Raw genomic sequence first — 19,694 nt, 5'->3', positions numbered from 1 at the left:
AAGTGTCACGGAGGGACTAGCCGAGGAGGCTCCTGAGACCAGGCTTAATATACCCTGCCTGGTGCCAACCCACGTGGAGGCTGCCAGAATGGATGGAGGAGCCCCTAGTTCCACCTCAGAGCAGGCAAACATACCCTCTGCTTCTTGTCCTTTCACTGCATGGTGACGATTATAATTGGCTGCTGAATCAGACCTGAATGTACCTATAAAAGAAGGAGACAATCTCTTCTTCTCTTCCCTGGCTTGGAAGGAGGAAGAATTGCTATGGACCTCTGGGTGGGAGAGGGCCATCAGTCCTCTCTCTTTTCCACCTTGACACCACGGGCCATGAATGTACAATACCTCTGTTTTCTTTCATCTCTTGTGTTTATTTCTTTCTTGACAATAGGTGACCTCATATTCACCATGTTATACATTACCTTAGAACCTGGAAAAGATCAAGTGAGTCGCCAAAGATGTGGCAACCGGAGCCTACAGATGAATCTGCTGGTAACCACAGCCGGTGAATCCGGCGCGTCAAAGCAGTAGCTGAGAAATCTGCTGACCTCATCCATCAAGAAGCCAGTTCAGCTCCTCGAGGGGGTGTCTGTGGTTACACCACACTCAGGAAAGAATTTGGTGGAGACACAGAAAAAAGACTTCCAGGAAAACTGGAAAGCAGTTGGTCAAAACAGAGATTTCAGCTGACTTCTTTTATTATATAACACAATAAATTCCAAATAAGTAAGCAAACTTATCCCCCAAACTTGTAGTCTCGCCGTGGACTTCTGATTAGTGAGAATTTGCCATATCTAGCCTAACCCAGACCTACCACGCACACCTCAAGCCTGACACAGAGTAGGCACTAAATAAACGCTTTTTCATTCATTCAATTACTCATTCATTTAATATAAAAAGTAAGCCTTTTCTCCCAAAACAGAAGAGAGTGAGGATTTATATCTTTTAAAACCCTAGAGGAAAAATTAATAAGCAGATGTGAGATAAGAGATTATAAAAGTTAAAATAGATGCTATAATAATGTAATTCAAGTTTTTCCATGAACAAAATCAATGCAAATAGAAATTTTTAAAAAGTCATGGGATTGGGGGGAATCTTTGCATCCAATACTCAGTGGTATTAATATTTTAACATAGCTTGTCCCCAAAGGAATGAGAAAATGCCACTCACTCTTTTTGCAGAGGTGGCAGACTGTCAGATTCAGCTAATGTGTTGGTTAGTTTTGCCACAATGCTCTTTTTTCCCTCTTTCTTTTTTATTCTTTATTAAAAGAGATAACTTTCCAGTGGGGAAGAAAGGAAGAATGTAGCTGGAAACAAGTATGACGTAAAAACAGAAGATATCAATACAAAATTTAAAAACAAAACATAGAGCGTACATCCTTCCTTTCTATTAGCAAAAGGTAAACTACAAATCTCTAAGTTAACTTGTACTCTCAGTCCTATTTCCTGTGGCTTTGTTAACCATTTTTTTATAGGAAGGTGTTATTGTGAAACGGTTGTTTGTTGGGAAGTGACTGATGTGTCATTTTTAGATTCCACAGTTCCTAGATGTTGGTAGAGAATTTGTGGAGTGTGGCTCCAGAAGACTTTTCTATCAGACTGGTTGGCATTGTGAACACCATCACTAGATACCAGCATTTCTTACTAGGGTGTTTCTGGGCTTCCAGAATCATTTCCTTCTCCTAGAAAGGAATAACAGAAACCACTCTCAGCCAGAAAACAACAAGAAATCCTGATGGAGACAGAATAGGAGAGGTCAAGATGGTTGCTGTTCATCTTTCTTTTTCAAAGAGGACCAGTGACATCATGGGATGATGTCTTGACTCCTGAATGAAACTCTGCCTCACTTACATCCAGATCCAAGAGATAAGGGAAAAGAAGGAGAAATCTCTCAGAGGAAGAGGCTGCAACTGGAGAAGCCAAGCCACCAAGGTGATCTTAATAATAGGCGTCCTTAATATCATCACTTAAAAAGAACCCAGAGGTCGGAGATGCAAACCAAGTGTTAGTGCCAAATATGTTGTGTGCAGGTACTGTTTTTTTTTTCCCACTAATCTACAAAGCAATGAATCCCAAGAGACATTCATACAGAGTTTTAAATTCTTCAAAGCATTTTACATAGATTATTTCATTTAGTCTTCACAACAACCCTCCCAGGTAAGTGCTACAGATATTAATTTCCCCATTTTACTGATGAGGAGACTTTGGCTAAGAAAGTTTACTTGCCCTGTTCAGGGCCACCTAGGTCTGAGGTAGGGTTTGAATCCAAATCGTCTCGACTCCGAAGGAGGCGTTTTGTTCATGATGGCAAATACAATCGAATCTTGTGTTTCTGCCCAACTCGGTCAACTGTGTGACATGACAATGTGGTCTACTCAATAACTGAGAGCAAGGTGGGTGTCCTTAGTAAATTATGTGCCAGGCTCTGTGCCAAGAGCTGGGAATACAAAGAAAGGAAAAAAAAAGTAATCCCTGCTCTCCCTCACGTTCCATGGAAGGTCTGAGCTGCAAATCAGATGAAAAGGTCCCCCAGTCCTTAGGGAGCAGCAGAAAAGCAAATGGTAAACATGTCATCTTCAATGCCATTTCCGCTAATAAAAACACGTAAAGAAAGTGCTTCCAGCCTAGAAGTTATCATTAGTATACTTTGCTCTCGCTCCTTCAAAGACCCATCATAGCTACTAAAGGCCGTGCTGGCTTTCATCACAGGGGAGGCAGAAAGCATGCAGCGTGAGACGGGAGGAGCCGTGCATTCCTGGGGCGAGCCCTGCCAGCCTAATCCCCCATTTGTAATCCCTGGGATCCACTAAGAAAATGCTGACACAGGCAGGACCAGCCCTGAGGGAGTCCATCCATGCTCATGGCCGTCCTGGTAGGATGGATAAGCAAGGGCACGTCAATCTTGTGACCTCCCCACCAACATCTGCATGTTGGTAAAATTACATGGAAATAAAGAGCAAAGGCAGCCCTGACTGCAGTTGGGGGACCTCATCAGATGGTCACAGATTTAGAGCTCGTCAAGACCTAGTCCAATAGGGTGACTAAGTGGCATTATGTCTGGAGTAAGGAAGACCCAAGTCCAAATCCAGCCTCAGACACTTACTAGCTCTGTGACCCTGAGCAAGTCACTTAACTCTGTTTGCCTCACTTTCCTCATCTGTAATAAAACGAGCAGGAGAAAGAAATGGCAAACTGCTTCAATATCTTTGCCAAGAAAACTCACAGGGAGTCAAACAGGACTAAAGAACAATAACAAATGGTTTAGTCCATTAGATAAAGAGACCAAGGTCCAGAGAAGTGATAAGACTCAGGATCGTAGATCTAGGGGCCATCCAGTCCAGAGGCATTGAACATGGAACCAGATTAAAGTCATAGGGAAATATTGAACAAACTTAGCAAAAACACAATAAGATACAGAGGACACTGCATTTTTGAACTATGTTACTCTGCAGTTGCAGGGACCCTTACTATGGATTAATGGCATCGTTTCTGTTTAAGCTTGATACCACGGAGTCCACCGCTTTCATTTTACAGAATGAAAAACTGAGGCCCAGAGAGATCATAACATCACAGATTTAGAGTTGGAAGGAACCTGGAGGTCACCTAGTCCAAAATCTTCCTTTTACAGAGTAAAAAACAAGGTTCAGAAAGCCTGGTTTCCTTACCCGGGGTCACAAAACTACCAAGCGGCAGATCCGGGCTCAACCAGAGAAGCTGAACACAGGAAGAAGGGAGGGCAAGGGAGGCAGGGCCACTTCTTGGCCAATGATGTGCCACAGTGAAGCCCCAAGCCGTTATTGTGTATACAGAGGCTGCAGGAGCCTCCTTCTAGAATTACAGGACCTAGGAGACCATCCTGTGCCCTCCCACACCAGCCCAGAGAACAAGCTGAGAGCCTATGGAAGCCCAGCAGGCAGGAGTCTTAAGCATTTTTTCCAATGAGCCCCAACAATTGACATTTAGATCACACTTTAAGGCCCACAAAACACTTTCCTCACATCATCTTGTTTGGGCCTCCGAACAGCCCTCCAAGGTGGTCAGCATCCCCACAAGGGACCACTAGATAATAACATAAAGAAATGAAGTTAATCAATTTGGCCGAGGTCACACAGCTAGTTAGTATCAGGAGGGAAATTTGAACCCAGGTGTCCCTTACTCCAGGTCTAGGACTCTATTCACTATATCACACTGCTTTCTCAAGTCCTATCAAGCTTCTTGGGCTCCACAACTATGATCTTACATCTCTTGTTCCTTTATTCAGTCTCAGCTTTCTCCTCTTTAAAATGAGGGGATTAGACTAGACAGCTGTCTCTTAAAATCCTTTCCCTGGAGTCAGGAAGACCTGAGTTCAAATTTGTGTTCAGACACTTACTAACTGAATGACCTTGGGTAAGTCACTTAACCTCTGCCCTCAGTTTCCTCAACTATAAAATGGGGATGATAATAGCACCTATCTCACAAGGTTGTGAAGATCAAATGAGATAATTTCTGTATTGCAGTAGGTGCTGTATAAATATTTATTCCATCCCCCCTCTCCCTTTTTAGTTCTAGATCTTGGATCCTAAGTCTTATCCACCCCCCTCCCCCCAGGTCAGTTTCCTGTTCTGTAAAGTGAGAAGGTTGGACTAAGTCATTTGCAAGGTCCTATCCAGTCTGACACCACATGGAAATAATGGTCACGGTTTCTCACGGTTTGCACCAATGGAGCATAAACTCTTGTAGGTTCTATCACGTTGCCAAAGTTGCTGGTATATGGCTAATGACAGCACAGTGACAGCCAGTGTCTGTCATCCAAGGACCAAGGAGAAGCTCCTGACCAGGGGCAACAGGGGATAAGCTTTTCTGCCTCTATCAAGTCTCCCCAAGTTGGAGAAGAGCTGTTATCAGTGAAGTGAGGGGAGTGGCCACACACTCCTGCAATCCCAGACCCTGACAACATTGCTGTCTGTGTTGGTGAGGAGACTTCCCTTTTCAGCCTCCTACCCCAAGAGAAGCCCAGTCCCAGGGCCACCAGCTGCACTCTTCAAAGCGCCTTATTATTCCCCACTTCCCAGTGCACGAGCTGTATCTCTCCAATAGAGGGTAAGTTCCCTGAGGTCTGAGGCCACTTTCAATCTGTTTTCTATCCCCAGTGCCAAGCACAGTCAGTGCTTGGTATACAGATGGCACATAATGTTTGTTAAACATTGAGCAGGTTTGTTGAATTGAACAGCTCCAAGAAGTTGGCAGGGCAGTGAGTTCCATCGCTAGTTTACAGACAAGGAAAAGTGCCTTGTTAAAAGTCATGGCACTGGGGAAGAGACAAAGATACGAAGCCCCTATCCTCACAGTGCTTAATAAAGCCTTGTTGATTGACTGGAGGACCTTATAATCCAGCAGGATAAGTCTCTAAGAGAACTGGGAGAGAAAATTTTATTTTTAATGTTAATAACCCCCATCATCCACCAAGCAGCAGAGAGGCTAAGGGCCAATCGGAGCCACCGTTCACTTATCCCATATTCACTAATGACTCATTCCATACAAGAAATTTACTTATCTTTCTAACTTACACTTATAATGAAACAAGAAGCCTCCCCCAGAAAGTCATTCCGGATTAATGTTCTCCAGCTCTGGACACTTTCAAATACTATACAGCACATGCACTGTGAGACATTTGCACTTGCTGACATTGCTACGTATGAATTAAGTCACTGTGGTTTTGCTGCTGTTGATTTTTCTGCCCCTCCCTGAAAGCACTGACTAGTTGTTCAATTTCTCTGGCAGCTGCCATTCCTCACAATCCTCCACACAAAGCAGACGCCTAAGAAGTTCTGACTACAAGACAACACTTTTAACACCTGCCTAAAAAAAAAAAATCTGGATTCCCAGACCCTCAACTCTCAATACCATAATGTCGGTTAAGTAAACAAAGCAAAACTCAAGTCGAAATTGTGGGCATTGATCTGGAAGGGCAGTTGGAAATCATCTAGGACAAGCCTCAAACTTTTTCAGATGAGGAGGTCCAGAGACTAGGTGACTTACTCAAGGTCCCAAAGTAGCAATGCTGAAACTGAAGTAGGAGCCCACTCGACCCGGACCTGCTGCTATTTCCATGAGCCCACAGACCCAAGTAAAGGGACTTTCTCCCATCCTTGGTGACACTTCCGTGATTCTGAACCATGGTATACTAATAGCAAGGTACCAGATCAGCCCTTGTATTACCCCCAAATCACTGCATCCTCCCTAGAGATCCGGGAAGTCCTTCCCACCCAGGTGAATTCTTACTTGTCAGTATCCTGGGCAAAGAAGGAACCCAACAGTTAGATTCATAAACGAAGCCGTAACTTCCAGACTATGGGGTAGGAAGTGCTCAAGGATCTGAGAACCTCTTCTTCGTCCCCCTCCCCCCCCTGCCCGTCCCTTTCCCTTCCCCCCAGCCAGGAGCTGCTGGGGGCCACTGATCATACGATCATACAATATATCTGATAGGTAACATTTATGTACCTGGTGAGTTAAGGTCTACAAAGTGCTTTATACGTATTATCTGAGCTGACCCAATCCCACCTGCACAAAGAGGGAAGTGGGGTGCGGAGAGGGGAGGAGACTGGTGCAGGTCACACAGGTGCTAAGCCGAGTTCTCTGAACCCAAATTCAGGGCTCTTCCCTGATCTTAGCCCACCCTGAACTCGAGCCAAAGTTAGAGAGGTGAGCCCGAGCTCAGCTCTCCCTTTCACACCTCCCTAAGTCAGATAGAGAGAATTTAAGTAGGGTCCGGGAAAGCCCTCCCCCTCACACCCCGAGGCGCGCGCGCTCCCGCTCTCACACACACACACACACACACACGCACACGCACACACACACACGCGCGCGCGCACACACGTACACACATGCACACACACACACGCACACACACATGCACACACACACACACACAGCCCATTCTCCAGCCCCCGGGGGGCTGGGGTTCCAGGCCAGGGCTCCGCTCTTCCCCAAGCCCGCCCCCACGGCCGTCCCACACTCACGATCTCGGCCACAATGAGGATTCCGGGCAGGGTGCGCAGGAACTCCTTGTCGTAAGCGAAGCTGCTGCTGCTGGTGGAGAAGTTTTCGGTGAAGGAGCTGGCGGTGGTGGTGACCGTGTGCGAGCGGGAGCGCTGCGGCTGTTCCATCTCCGGAGTGTCCGGCGCCCCCGGCCCTGCCTTTGGCCGCCCCCTCGCTCTGCGCACCGGGAGGGCAGGCGGCCGGCCCAGCGCCCCAGGGACCGGCACCTCCGGCCTGGAGGGAGGGGAGGAAGCCCAGCAGCAGCGGCAGCAGGGGCAGCGGCAGCAGCAGCCCCAGAAGGAGAAGAAGAAGTGGGAGGAGGAGGGAGGGGGGGGGGGGGGGAGGGCGGGAGGAGGAAAGGATCGGAGCCCCACGGGGAGGTGGGGGCCCTGGAGTGTCTGCCCGGCCGCGCCAGTCAGTCAGCCCCCAGCTCGAGGGGCGGGGAGGGGGCGGGAAAGGGGGAGGGGGCCGGCCCAGGCCCGCCCCATGGGGGAGCCCACAGGCAGCCTGCTCGGGCGGCCGCCCTGTCACCTGTTACTGGGGAGAGCGCCCAGGTGCGGGGGAGGAGCTGTGCGAACCTGGGGCAGCTGGCCGCACCGACGGGCCGACTGACGGACGGACAGACGGCTGGGCACCGCACGCAGCTGCTGCGGGGGTGGGGTGCGGGGAATAGCTACGCCCGCCTTCCTTCCCGCCCCCCAGTCCAAGGAGCTCCGCTACCAAACTTTTCTCGGGGGCTCCACTCGTGGCTTCATAAGGCTCGATCCTCGCGCTAATTTCCACCTGAGGCTGGGAGGATCAGACCGTCAGAGATTCCAACTGGACCTTATAGGTCAGCTAGGACACCCTACCCCCATTTTACAGATCAGGAAAGTGAGGCCCGAAAGTAAACAACAGAAGGCGCCTTTGAACCCAAGTCCTCTGACCTTAGAGGCGCTTTCTATGGCGCCGCACTACTTCATCATTATAAAAAAAGCCGCGAGGGTCCTCCAGAGATCGAGTTTTACATCTGGGGAAACTAAGGCCCAAGGGGAGGGCAATACAAAAAGCCTATAGCAGAGCGAAAACTCCTATCAGAGAATTTGGGAAACCGAGGCTCAGCAAGGGAAAGAAGTGATTTAGGATTATAGGACCCAAAACGGGAAGGGAGCCCTGAGAGTGGAAGAAATCTAGAGTCCCAGGTGCCCCTTAGGCGGGCCTCAGCTTCTTCATCTGTAAAGCAGCCATGGTACATTTGGTGCTACCCACCTCCCGGCACGGTTGCGGGGGGGTCAAATGCCGTCTCAGTTGTGAAGTGCTTTACAGACCTTCAGCATCAGTTGTTTAAATTATTATTCAGTCCTAAGGTCTGCGATTTGAACCCGGAGTCTCTGATGGTTATTATGAGTCATAAGGTCAAAGAATCGCAAATGTGAAGTTGGAAGGGACTTCAGAAGCTATCTAGTTTAGTCTCCTTTTGCAGATTAGGAAACCAAGGTCCGTTGAAATGAAATTACTTGTCTAAGGTCACACAATTAGGAAGTAACAGAGTTCATTTTAGATAATGAGGCACAAAGTGTGTACAAGTCGAGGGACATCTGATCCCTGCCTGCTCCCTTGGAGCAGCAACCCCCCAGTGCTTCAATGGAGGAAGAAGGACTAGGGCCAGGGTGGGGAACCTGAGGCCTCGAGGCCATGTGGCCCTCTAGGTCTTCAAGTCGCACTTAAGGACCTACAGGGCCACATGTGGCCTCGGGGCCGCAGGTTCCCCACTCCTGGGCTAGTGGAAGGACGCTCAAACCCATCCCCAGGCTCTTGGGCAGTAGCTCCCTGCACCGCATTAATTAGCTGTCTTCCCTGTTCTGGCCTAAGAGGCAGGTGTGCAGCTGGGGAGAGGGATCACCCAGCCTCTCATCAGAAGCCCCACCCCCACTCCCATTGGTCAGCCGGATCATTTCCTGCCCCTCCCGTCAGAAACAATATAAGGAACTTATTTAATCTCTTTCCTCTTGCAGCCACGGACTTCCAAAGGATGTCTTTGCAGCCCTCCAATCATTCTCCCTGTCACAACAGCCTACTATTATTAGCCTTGGAGTTTATAGAACTTATATGTATTATAGCATTTGAAACTGACAGCAACCCTGTCAAACTGGTCACATGTTATTATTCCCATTCTTCAGATGAGGAAATCAAGGCTCAAGATTAAGAAACCTCTGGATACTTCACAGGGTTATTCTGAGGAACAAATGAAATGAAGCCCTTTACATACTAGGAGGTTACTGTAGATGTAGGATCTCAGACTGAGAACTTGCAGGGGTGCCAGAGGTTACCTAATCCACCCTTCCCCCAATTCTACAGATGAGTAAACAAGCCCAGAGAGGTTAAGCAATTTGCCCTGGGTCACACTATAAATGGCAGAGCCAGGATGAGTTACCCTAATGTTGAATCATTCTTGTATCCCTATATAAATCCAATTTGGTTAAAATACATGTTATCTTGGATAAATTGCTGTATTCTGTTGTTGTTTTTTTTTCAAGTGAATTTGAAGTTAAATAAATGGTGCTATAGAAGAAAAAACAAAGACCCTGGAGTCAGAGGACCTACCTGAGTCTGAAGCCTGGCCCAGTCACTACCTGTGTGACCCTGTGCCAAGCACGTCGCCTACTTGGGCCTCAGTTTCCTCATCTGTAAAAGGAGGGTGAACTCAGTGGTCTCTGAGGTCCTTGCCAGCTGGAGATCTGAGATCCTAATTTTCCACTAGACACGTTTGAGGCCTTCCTCCCCTGTCCCAGCTTTCCTCTGGCTTTGTAACTCAGTGCACACACACGCAGGAACACATTTTAGCAAGGAACTCTAGCAAGTGGGAGTGAAATAATCTTCCATTGACAATAAAGAGGAGAGGAGAGGTCTGGCAGCTTTCCCAAAGTGACCTGACCCTGGGTTTGGAGAAGAGAGACATACAGAGAGAGAGACAGAGAGAGAAGGGGAGGGAGAGAGTTGTAGACAGAGAGGAGGGAGGGAGGGTAAGAGAGAAGGAAAGGAGGAGAGAGACAGAGAGAGAAGGAAGGAAGGAGAGAGAGAGACAGAGACAGGAAGGCAGGGAGGGAGAGAGACAGAGAGAGACAGAGTCAGAGAGACAGAGACAGAGAGATAGAGACAGAAGAGAGGGAAGGAGTCAGACAGAGACAGAGATAGAGAGGGAAGAAAACCAATGGATTAAGTCAAGGGAAATTACTAGTAACTTAGTAAGACTCTTTGCCTGGCTAGGGGCTCATGGGTAGTGAGGTCAAAGTCATCAAATTCAAGCCTCTCAATTTACAGAGTAAAGACTGGGGCAAATTAAGTGACTTGCCCAAGGATCTGAGGTCCTCTGTATTCAGCACTTCCCGTTTTTTGTAATACAAAGTAAAAATAATTCAATTAAAGAAGCATTGAGCATTATAGATTTAGAGTTGAAAGAGATCCTTGAAACCATTGTTTCCACCCACCCCCATTTTACAGATGTACACACTGAGGCCTAGAGATAGTAAGGGACTTATCCAAGGCCTCATGAGCAACCAGAATTTGAACCTAGATCCTCTCATTCCAAATCCAGCCCTTGGCACATAAGTGTCCAAGGTTAGTTGGTTGGTCTTTCTTCATCATCACACTGACTCTCAAAGGAAGGAAAGAGAAGATGGTCAGAAGTGACTTCATGGCAAGGGGAGGCTTGGCCCAAATCCTTAAGGAAGGATAGGATTTGCTCCCCTCCTGGCATGAGGAAAGGGCTAGAAAAGGTGCCCTGAAAATTGTCTGCATCATCTAACCCTGGCCTGCTTGCCATGGCAGGGAGGGATCCTGCCTTGCAGTCAAAACAAAAAAAAAATGTGCAGAAACTTTTGCAAAGATGATTCCACTCACCATCAGTACATGGAATGGACCCACACTTATAGACAACACAAAATTCAGTGGACCTGAAAGATGAATAGCTCTTGTGAGAGAACTCAGTTAATATTGCATCCAAATAGCCCTGAGTAAAAGAAGGCTGGCAAATGAATGCCAGCTTACCAAAGTTGGAGCTGGATACACGTTTTTCTGGAGTGGCCACACTACTGAGGAATGCCATGAATCTGGTGTAGATTTTGCAGTCAAAACTCATCTAGTCAATAAGCTTGTATGTCTGCCAAAAGGAGCGAATGACAGACTTGTGACAATGGGCCTACCACTTGCAGGAAAACACCATGCCACCACCATCGATGCATATGCTCCCACCATGGTGAACTGTAATGAAGTTAAAGAAAAATTTTATGAAGTCCTGGAGACCCTCATCATCAATGTGCTGAAACAGGAAAAGACAAGCTTATAATTCTGGATGTTTAATGCTAGAGGAGGCTCAGACTACCAGACATGCCATGGAGTCCTTGGGAGGAATGGAATTGGAAACAGCCACAGCAATGGTCACTTACTGCTGAAGACTTGTATGTCTCATGACCTTCTCATCACCAACACTATCTTCCATTTATCTAAATGTGATAAAACTTCATGGATGAAACCTCAAAGCAAACATTGGTATTTAATAGACTATATCATTGCAAGAGGAAGAGACAGATTGGATGTGAGAGTGATGAAGTCAATGTGCAGTGCAGAGTGCTGGACTGATCATAGACTTATCTTCTCCAAGCTAAATATTAACATTTAACAAAAGCTCAGACACAAGACCAGGCCTCTACCACAAGACTTGATGTCAACAGATTAGAGTTCTTCTCTGTGTGGGAACAGTTTGTTGCTAACTTGGAGAGAAACCTGAACCAATACTATTAGTGACAGTGGAGCAGAAAAGGAGTGGGCAGCTTTCAGAGATTAGGAGTATAGCACTACATTTACTTATATGAACCATAACACTCAGAAACACCAAGATTGACTTGATGAAAATGATGAGGGAAATTCAGAAGCTGCTAAATGAAAAACATGACCTCCATAGGGTTTACCAGCAGGATAGTTCATCTGTCTCTAGGATGGTGGCTTTTAACTCTATTAAAAGTAAAATGTAAATAGAACTTGGAGAAATGCAGGGTTTTTGGCTCAGTAAGAAGGCAGAGGAAATTCAGTTTTACACTAAAAAGTAATACTTTTATGGGCACTCTTATGTGTGCAATAGCCTTCAATTGAAGGCAATAGCCTTCAAGACCTATAGGCCTTGGGGCGGCCAGGTGGCTCAGAGAGTAAGAGCATCGGCTCCAGTGTCGGGATGACCTGGATCAGATCCGGGCTCAGATACTCAGCACCACACCCAGAAATAATAACTGGCCGTGTAACCTTGAGCAAGTTACTTAACCCCGATTGCTTGAAAAAAAAAAGACCTATAGGCCAGAGACCTATGGTGCACCTCAACTACTCAGTGCTGATGGAGCCACATTGATTAGTGACAAAGACATGATCCTAGAGAGATGAGTTGAACACTTCCATAGTGTTCTTAACAGACCATTATCAATCAATGCTGAAACCTCTGATGATTCACCTCAGATTGAAGTCAGTCCATCCCTAGCTGAAGTTTCAGCTGAAGAAGAGGTTTTGAATGCCATTAGGTTCCTTTCATATGGCAAAGCACCTGGTACTGACTCTATTCCAGTTGAGATTTGCAAGGTAGAGGGTCCTCTGCTCATACAAAAGATGATGGAAATTTTTCAGGTCATGTGGCAAGAGGCACTATCCTTTGGAGTTCAAGGGTGTCTCCATTGTCCACCTCTATAAAGGTAAAGGAAATAGATTGTCCTGTGACAATCACATTGGGGAATCTCTCTCTCTTAGTCATTGCTGGCAAGATTCTTGCCAGAATCTTTCTTAATAGGTTGATCCTTCACCAGGAACATAGTGGCTTCAGAAAGGGATGAGAAATAGTTGATATGGTGTTTGCTGCCTGCCAGGAGCAGAACAGAAGTCTCCACACAACATTTGTCAATCTGACCAAATCCTTTAATCCTGTCAGTCATGAAGACTTATGGAAAATTGTGTCAGAATTTGGTTGTCCAGAGAAGTATTGTACATTAGTTCCATGATAGCATACTTGCATGGGTTCTGGATAATGGATGATGTTCTCGAGCTTTCCTAGTCACCAATGGAGTGAAGCAAGGCTGTGTACTTGCTCTCATGCTTTTTGGCATGATATTTTCAGTGATGTTGTCAGGCACCTTCAACAAGGGTAAAAACAGCATCAAGGTCAGCTACCACACTGATGGTAAACTATTCAACTTGAAAAGGCTCCAAGCCAAGACTAAAGTGAAGAGAGAGTTGGTGCTCAGTTTTTTGTTCTCAGATGATTGTGGCACTCAATGCAGCCTCTGAGTCTGAGATGCAAGAATATGAATTGATTCTCCATTGTTTCTGCTAATTTTAACCTAACAATTTACACCAAGAAAACACAGGTTCTCCACTAGCCCAGCCCCACACCATCCATACATGGAACCATCAGTCATAGCAAATGGAGAGATTTAGAATGCTGTGGAAGAGTTAACTTACCTTGACAGTATACTTTCCAGGGATGTACACATAGGTGATGAGGTTGACCCAAGCATTGCCAGAGCTAGCTAGTTTGAGTGGTTCCAAAGGCAAGTGTGGGAGAGAAGAGGTATTAGGCTGCCTAAATCAAACTGAAGGTCTACAGAGTCATTGTGTTGACCTCATTGTTGTATGCCTGTGAAATCTGCACAGTCTACCAGAGCCAAGCCAGGAAACTGAATCACTTCCATTTGAATTGTCTTAGGAAGATTCTGAAGATCACCTGGCAAGATAAGGTACCAGACACTGAGGCCCTTTCTCAAGCTGACCTGCCAAGCATTCAGACTCTACTGCAGAGAGCCCAACTCCAAAGGACTGGCTGAGTTATTTGAATTCAAAACATTTGCCTAAAAGACTATTTTGTGCAGAACTCACCCAAGGCAAGCAGTCTCGTGGAGGTCAGAAGTGGAACAAGAACATTCTCCAGGTCTTTCTGAAGAACTTTGGGATCAATTTTAAGGCATGGGAGATACTGTTCCAGGACTGCCCAGCATGGTGTACCCTCATCAAAGAAAGTGCTCTACTATGAAGCAGAATTGTGTTAGCTCAAAAGAAATGTGAGATGTGCAAGCTTAGAGATATCTCCACCCCAAATGTTCACGTGGACCATTTGTGCTTGACTATGGCAGAGACTTCAGACTCATGTTTGATCAGCCATAGCCAGACACACTGTAACTTGGCTCCAACATTATGGTGTCATTTTAATCCTCTTTGAGAATGAAGGACAACAATCAACCAGTTATTAACAACCCCCCATTACTTGCTATTTACTAGTTCTTTACTGTAAATTTACTATGTATTAATCTACATCCTTTTTTTGTTTTCTCCTAAAGGAACAGGAGCTCCCAAGGGAAGGTATTCTTTTGGGTTTTTTGCCTTTCTATTTCCAGTGCCTAGCAAAGTATTGGGTATGTAATAAATGTTTGTTGAATAAATGAATGAATCCAAGGACATGAAGGAGGACACCCTCCTCAGATCTGTGGCCCTTTCAATCTTGTCAATTTATTGAATGAAGTTTTTTTTTCATCCCTTCTCCTGTGGAGGGTCCAAAAAAATCTTTCCAAGTTTCTTTTTTTTTAAATAATAGTATATGTATATATATATATATATATATATATATATATATATTTAAACATTTGATTTTAAAATTTTGAATTCCAGATTCATTCCCTTCCTCCCTTGTCACCCACCCTTACTGGGAAGATAAGCAGTTCAGTATAGGTTGTACATGTGTAGATAATGCAAAACATTAACATAGTAGATATATTGTAAAAGACTGACTACATTTCCCTCCCTCCTTCCCATCTCCCACTTGTTCTATTCTCTACTTTGATCCCGTCCCTTTTCAAAAGTGGGTGCTTCTAACTTCCCTCTCCCCCAGCCTGCCCTCCCTTCCATCATCCCCATTTTCATCACCTTCCTCCCTACTCTCTTGTAGGGTGAGATAGCATATTTAGTGTGTATTTCATTCCCTCCCCAAGCCAAATTCAATGAGAATAAGGCTGACCCATTCCCTTTTGCCTTCCTATTCTTCCCCTCCATTGTAACCATTTTCCCTTGCCTCTTCTATATGAGATAATTTACCCCATTTTGTCTCTCCCCATCTCCTCTCATTATATTCCTCTCTCACCTCTTAATTTCACCTTTTAAGTATCATCCCTCCCTATTAAATTGGTCCTGTGCCCCCTATCTATGTACACCTGTAAACATATACATTCACATATGTATTCATATGCCCATATACCCTCATATATATATATATATATATATATATTCCCTTCAACTATTTTCATTCTGAGAAAAGTTTTATCAGTTACAATTATTGTTTTTCCACGTAGCAATGTTAAAAGTTCAATTTTGATAAGTTCCTTATGATTTCTTTTCCCTGTTTACCTTCTCATGCTTCTCTTGCTTCTTGTATCTCAATGTCAAATTTTCTATTCAACTCCAGTTTTTTCAGCAAGAATGCTTGAAAGTCCTCTATTCCACTGAATGACCATATTTTCCTCTGAAACATGATACTCAGTTTTGCTGGGTAGATGCTTCTTGGTTTTAATCCCAGCTCCTTTGACCTCCGGAATATCACATTCCAAGCCCTTTGATCCCTCAGTGTAGAAGCTGCCAAATGCTGGGTTATCCTGATTGTGTTTCCACAATATTCAAATTGTTTCTTCCTGGCTGCTTATAATATTTTCTCCTTGATCTGGGAATTTCGGAGCCTGGCTATAATATTCCTAGGAGTTTTCTTTTTGGGATCTTTTTCAGGAGGTGATCGGTGGATTCTTTCAACTCCTATTTTGCCCTCTGGTTCTAAAACATCAGGGCAGTTTTTCTTGAGAATTTCTTGGAGGATGATTTCTAGGTTCTTTCTTTGATCATGGCTTTCAGGTAGTCCAATAATTTTTTAATGATCTCTCCTGGATCTATTTTCTGGGTCAGTGGTTTTTCCCATGAAATATTTCACATTACCTTCTATTTTTTCATTTGTTTGGATCTGTTTAACAGCATCTTGATTTCTCATAAAGTCATTAGCTTCCATTTGCTCCAATCTAATTCTGAAGGAATGATTCTCCTCAGTGAGCTTTTGAGATTCTTTTTCCATCTGGCAAATTCAGCTTTTTAAGGCATTCTTCTCCTCATTGTCTTTTTGAGCCTCTTTTGCCATTTGAGTTAGTCTATTTTTTAAGGTGTGATTTTCCTCAGTCAGGCTGTTGACTCTCATTTCATAATTTTCTTGCATCGTTCTCATTTCTCTTCCCAATTTTTCCTCCACTTCTCTTATCTGCTTCTTAAGGTCCTCTATGGCCTATGACCAACTCATATTTTCCTTTGAAGCTTTTGGTGCAGGAGTTCTGACTTCACTATCTTCCTCCTATTCCATGCTTTGATCCTTTTTTTCCCAAAATAGGAGTCTAATGTTGGAATGTTCTGTTTGCTTTGTTTCCTTTGCCTGGTCATGTTGCCACTCAATTACTTGACTTTTGGGCTTTTTGCCACAGTCAGACTCTGCTACCAGACAAGGGAGCTTCATACCAAATGCTGGGGTTTTCTCAGCTGCTGGAGGTATTAGTTGGGTGCCCTTGCTGAAGCCTCCACATGCTCTGACAAGCTGGATACACACTCTAGGACCTCCACCCTAGACCACAATCCAGATCCAAGCAGGTTAAAGCAAGAGCGATTACCCTTCAAACTGGTGCTTGGTTCCCCTACACTCTGCAGGCCAGGAGCTGAAGCTGCCAAGTGGGGGTAGCTGCACAGCCGCAGAAGTGGCTTCTTACCCCAGGGGCAAAAGCCGATGCACTCCCAACTACTGGGTTCCAAATTCCGCAGGACACTGACCTCTCACTTTGTCCTTAGAATCATTGTGTTGATAATTCTAGAGATGGCCACAGCTGCTGGTGATCTGGAGTCCCTCCTGCTGGCAGCTGGTCAGGCCTGCCCTGGGGCTAAAACCTAGGCCTGGAGCTGGGCTCAGATCCCAGAGTGCTGTGCTGGACGATTCCTGTGGGCCTGCTGGGCTGTCCTCAGCGGGAGGTTAGCTTCTCTGTGTCATTTTGTGGGTTCTGTAACTCCAAAGTTTGTTCAGTCCCCTTTTACATGGATTGGGGAAGGTGGAAGCCAGAGCTGTGGGGAGGTCTTGCTTCTACTCCGCCATCTTGACTCAGCCCCTCCAAGTTTCACTAATTCAGAATGTCAGTTTCTTTCTTCCCTTCTTTCTCCACTTTGACAATAAAAGAGATATGTGGATTTAGGGCCAATTGACTTGGGTTCTATTTGCCCATGTGTAGTCTCTGTATGTAGGTGCCCTTGAGCAAAGGCAGAATGGTGAAGTAGCTGGGCCAGCCCAAAGGACCCCAAGAATTTTTCTTCATGCGTAACTAACACAACGGGAGGTTCCAAGCTGATGTAAGAGGAATGTCTACCTAGCACTTAGAACTATCCCCAGGCAGGATGAGCGACTTTCCTTCCTCAAGGTCTCTAAGCACAAGCTGGACTCCCCCTTATGGGGGGCATTGTGGAGAGGATTCTCATCCAGGACTGGCTGGGGCTTGATGGTCTTTTGGGGCTCCTTCCGGCTTGGAGAATTTGGGATTCTGTGAGCCCATACCTCAATAGAACATAGGAAGAGAGGCAGGGTTATGCAGGGATGAAAACTCTGGATGTGGAGCCAAAGAATCTGAATTACACCCATCACTGCTTGTGTGAGCTTGGGCAAGTCACTTAATCTTTCTCAGTCCCAATTTCTTCACCTCCAAAATGAGAGGAGTTGCTGTAGATGGCCCAAGGTCCTTTCCAGCTTGGAATCTAGGACCTCCTATGATTTTTTTGGTGTAACATACCTAACAGCCAGACCCCTTCCTTCCTTTCCAGCCTTCTTAGACTTGACTGCCCTCTACCTAGCCTTCAGATCCAGTTATACAGACTAACTTGCTGTTCCTGAATATGACACTTCATTTCCCACCTCCAAGACTTTGCATGGGCTATCTCCCATGCCTAGAGTGCCCTCCCTGGCTTCCTTCAAGACTCAGCTAAATCCCACTGTTTGTAGGAAGCATTTTCCAGTCTCCTCTCCTTAACTTCCACCCTCCAAGTGTCTTTCCTCTGAGGTAACTTCCTCTCTTCCATTTATCCTGCCTCTATCTTGTACGCACATCATTGTTGGTATGTTGTCTCTCCCAATGTGAGTTCCCTGAGGACAGGGGCTGTTTTGGCCTTTCTATATGCTCAGTGATTAGCAACAAATGCCTGTTGACTGGCTGACTGTCAAGTAGTCATATAGTCTTTGCTTGGAAACTTCTAGGGAGATAATAGTTTTTCCTCCATTGAAGGACTTTAAGCAAAAACCGAATGACTCAACTTGCCTGCTCTGTCTTAGAAGGGATTCTTGGTCAGACAGATGACCTTTGAGGTCCCATCCAAATCTGAGAGTCTGGGATTATCTTTTCCCAAATGACCACACCCTCCCTCCCCTGCCAGCTCCTCACCATCAGCTCTATGGAAATGTCAGCACCTTTGGCTTCCATACATCTTCCCCTACCCACCTGAAACTCCAGGTGCTTCAATTAGCTGTCCCTCTGCTAGAAGAATGTTTCCAGCTCAATGGACTCCTCTGAAGGTAAGAAGCTTGCCATGCCTTTGAAAAACCCCAAGTTATTCATTTGAATTCAATGATTTTAACTATATACCTGCAGACAGAGGGAAGAGTTTATTGCTGAGGCAAACAAGCCTGCTGTGGTCAGAAACTTGTTCTTCCATTGGCCAAATGTTCACAGTCCAGGAGAGAGCAAGAAAACTAAATTATTCTGAAGCCAATTTTAATAAAGACTCCTTGAGATTCATGTGGCCAACCTAATGCTTCAGAGAGGTACAAACTTGGAACCCCTCCTCTTTTCTTTCTTTTTAAAATTTTTAAAAAGATTTTTCTTTTTGCTTTTTTGGAGGAAGGTAGGGCAATTGGGGTTAAATGACTTGCCCAAGGCCACACAGCTAGTTTTGTGTTAGGTGTCTGAGGTCACATTTGAACTCAGGTCCTCCTGACTCCAGGGCCAGTGCTCTATTCACTGCGCCACCTAGCTGCCCCTTTTCTTTCTTTTTTTAAAGGAAAATTTGGAGAGAAGTACTACAAAGTCTTTAATACCTTACCAAGGGAAAAGAACCCAGGTCCCACAGTTATTGACTGAAGAAAAGCATGAACTCTGGGAGTTTGTTCAGAAACTCCTCACTCAGGCTAGCCAAGCTTTGGGTCGCCAAATAATAGAAGAATTTTTTAAAAAAAAGAAAAAAACAAAAACAAATTTTAGAAGGGGATGTAAACAGGGTGATGTTATTGCTACCTTCTTAAATTTAACATACTACTTAAAATCCTAACGTGTATGTAACAAGTTCATTCACAATTCCTTTTTTTCATATCTTTTTTTGGGGAGGTGGGGTGGGGAGACTAGTATCTAAGGCCACATTTGAACTCAGGTCCTTCTGACTCCAGGGCTGGTTCTCTATGCACTGTGAAGCCACCTAGTGGCCTCTTTTTTTTGGTCTTTTCAAATGTTTGTGTTTGTTGGTGATTAGATCATAGGGTTGATAATGGGGTTGGGGGAAAGTGACAGCTTGGCAGGATGAGTCCTTACCCCATTTTATGTCATGGCTTCCTCACAGAGTCTGTAG

The 19,694-nt window shown here is 45.3% G+C and overlaps 1 protein-coding gene across 1 annotated transcript in view; it reads right to left on the bottom strand.

Annotated features, from left to right (window-relative positions):
• The window catches only part of CMTM8 (CKLF like MARVEL transmembrane domain containing 8), a 63,763-nt gene extending 56,421 nt beyond the window's left edge, over nt 1–7,342 (bottom strand). The window contains exon 1 of the mRNA XM_069088302.1: nt 7,001–7,342. Coding sequence (XP_068944403.1) covers nt 7,001–7,147 — 147 coding nt within the window. The 5' untranslated portion in view covers nt 7,148–7,342. The remainder of the gene's footprint in view (nt 1–7,000) is intronic.
• Nucleotides 7,343–19,694: the final 12,352 nt, after the last annotated feature.

The sequence above is a fragment of the Petaurus breviceps genome, unplaced genomic scaffold (assembly GCF_028583685.1).
Source record: "Petaurus breviceps papuanus isolate PSGF00001 unplaced genomic scaffold, PetGlider_PUasm1.0 185, whole genome shotgun sequence".
NCBI classification, from domain to species: domain Eukaryota; kingdom Metazoa; phylum Chordata; class Mammalia; order Diprotodontia; family Petauridae; genus Petaurus; species Petaurus breviceps.
Note: the sequence above shows the minus strand (reverse complement) of the source record. Positions and strands in the feature narration are given on the sequence as shown.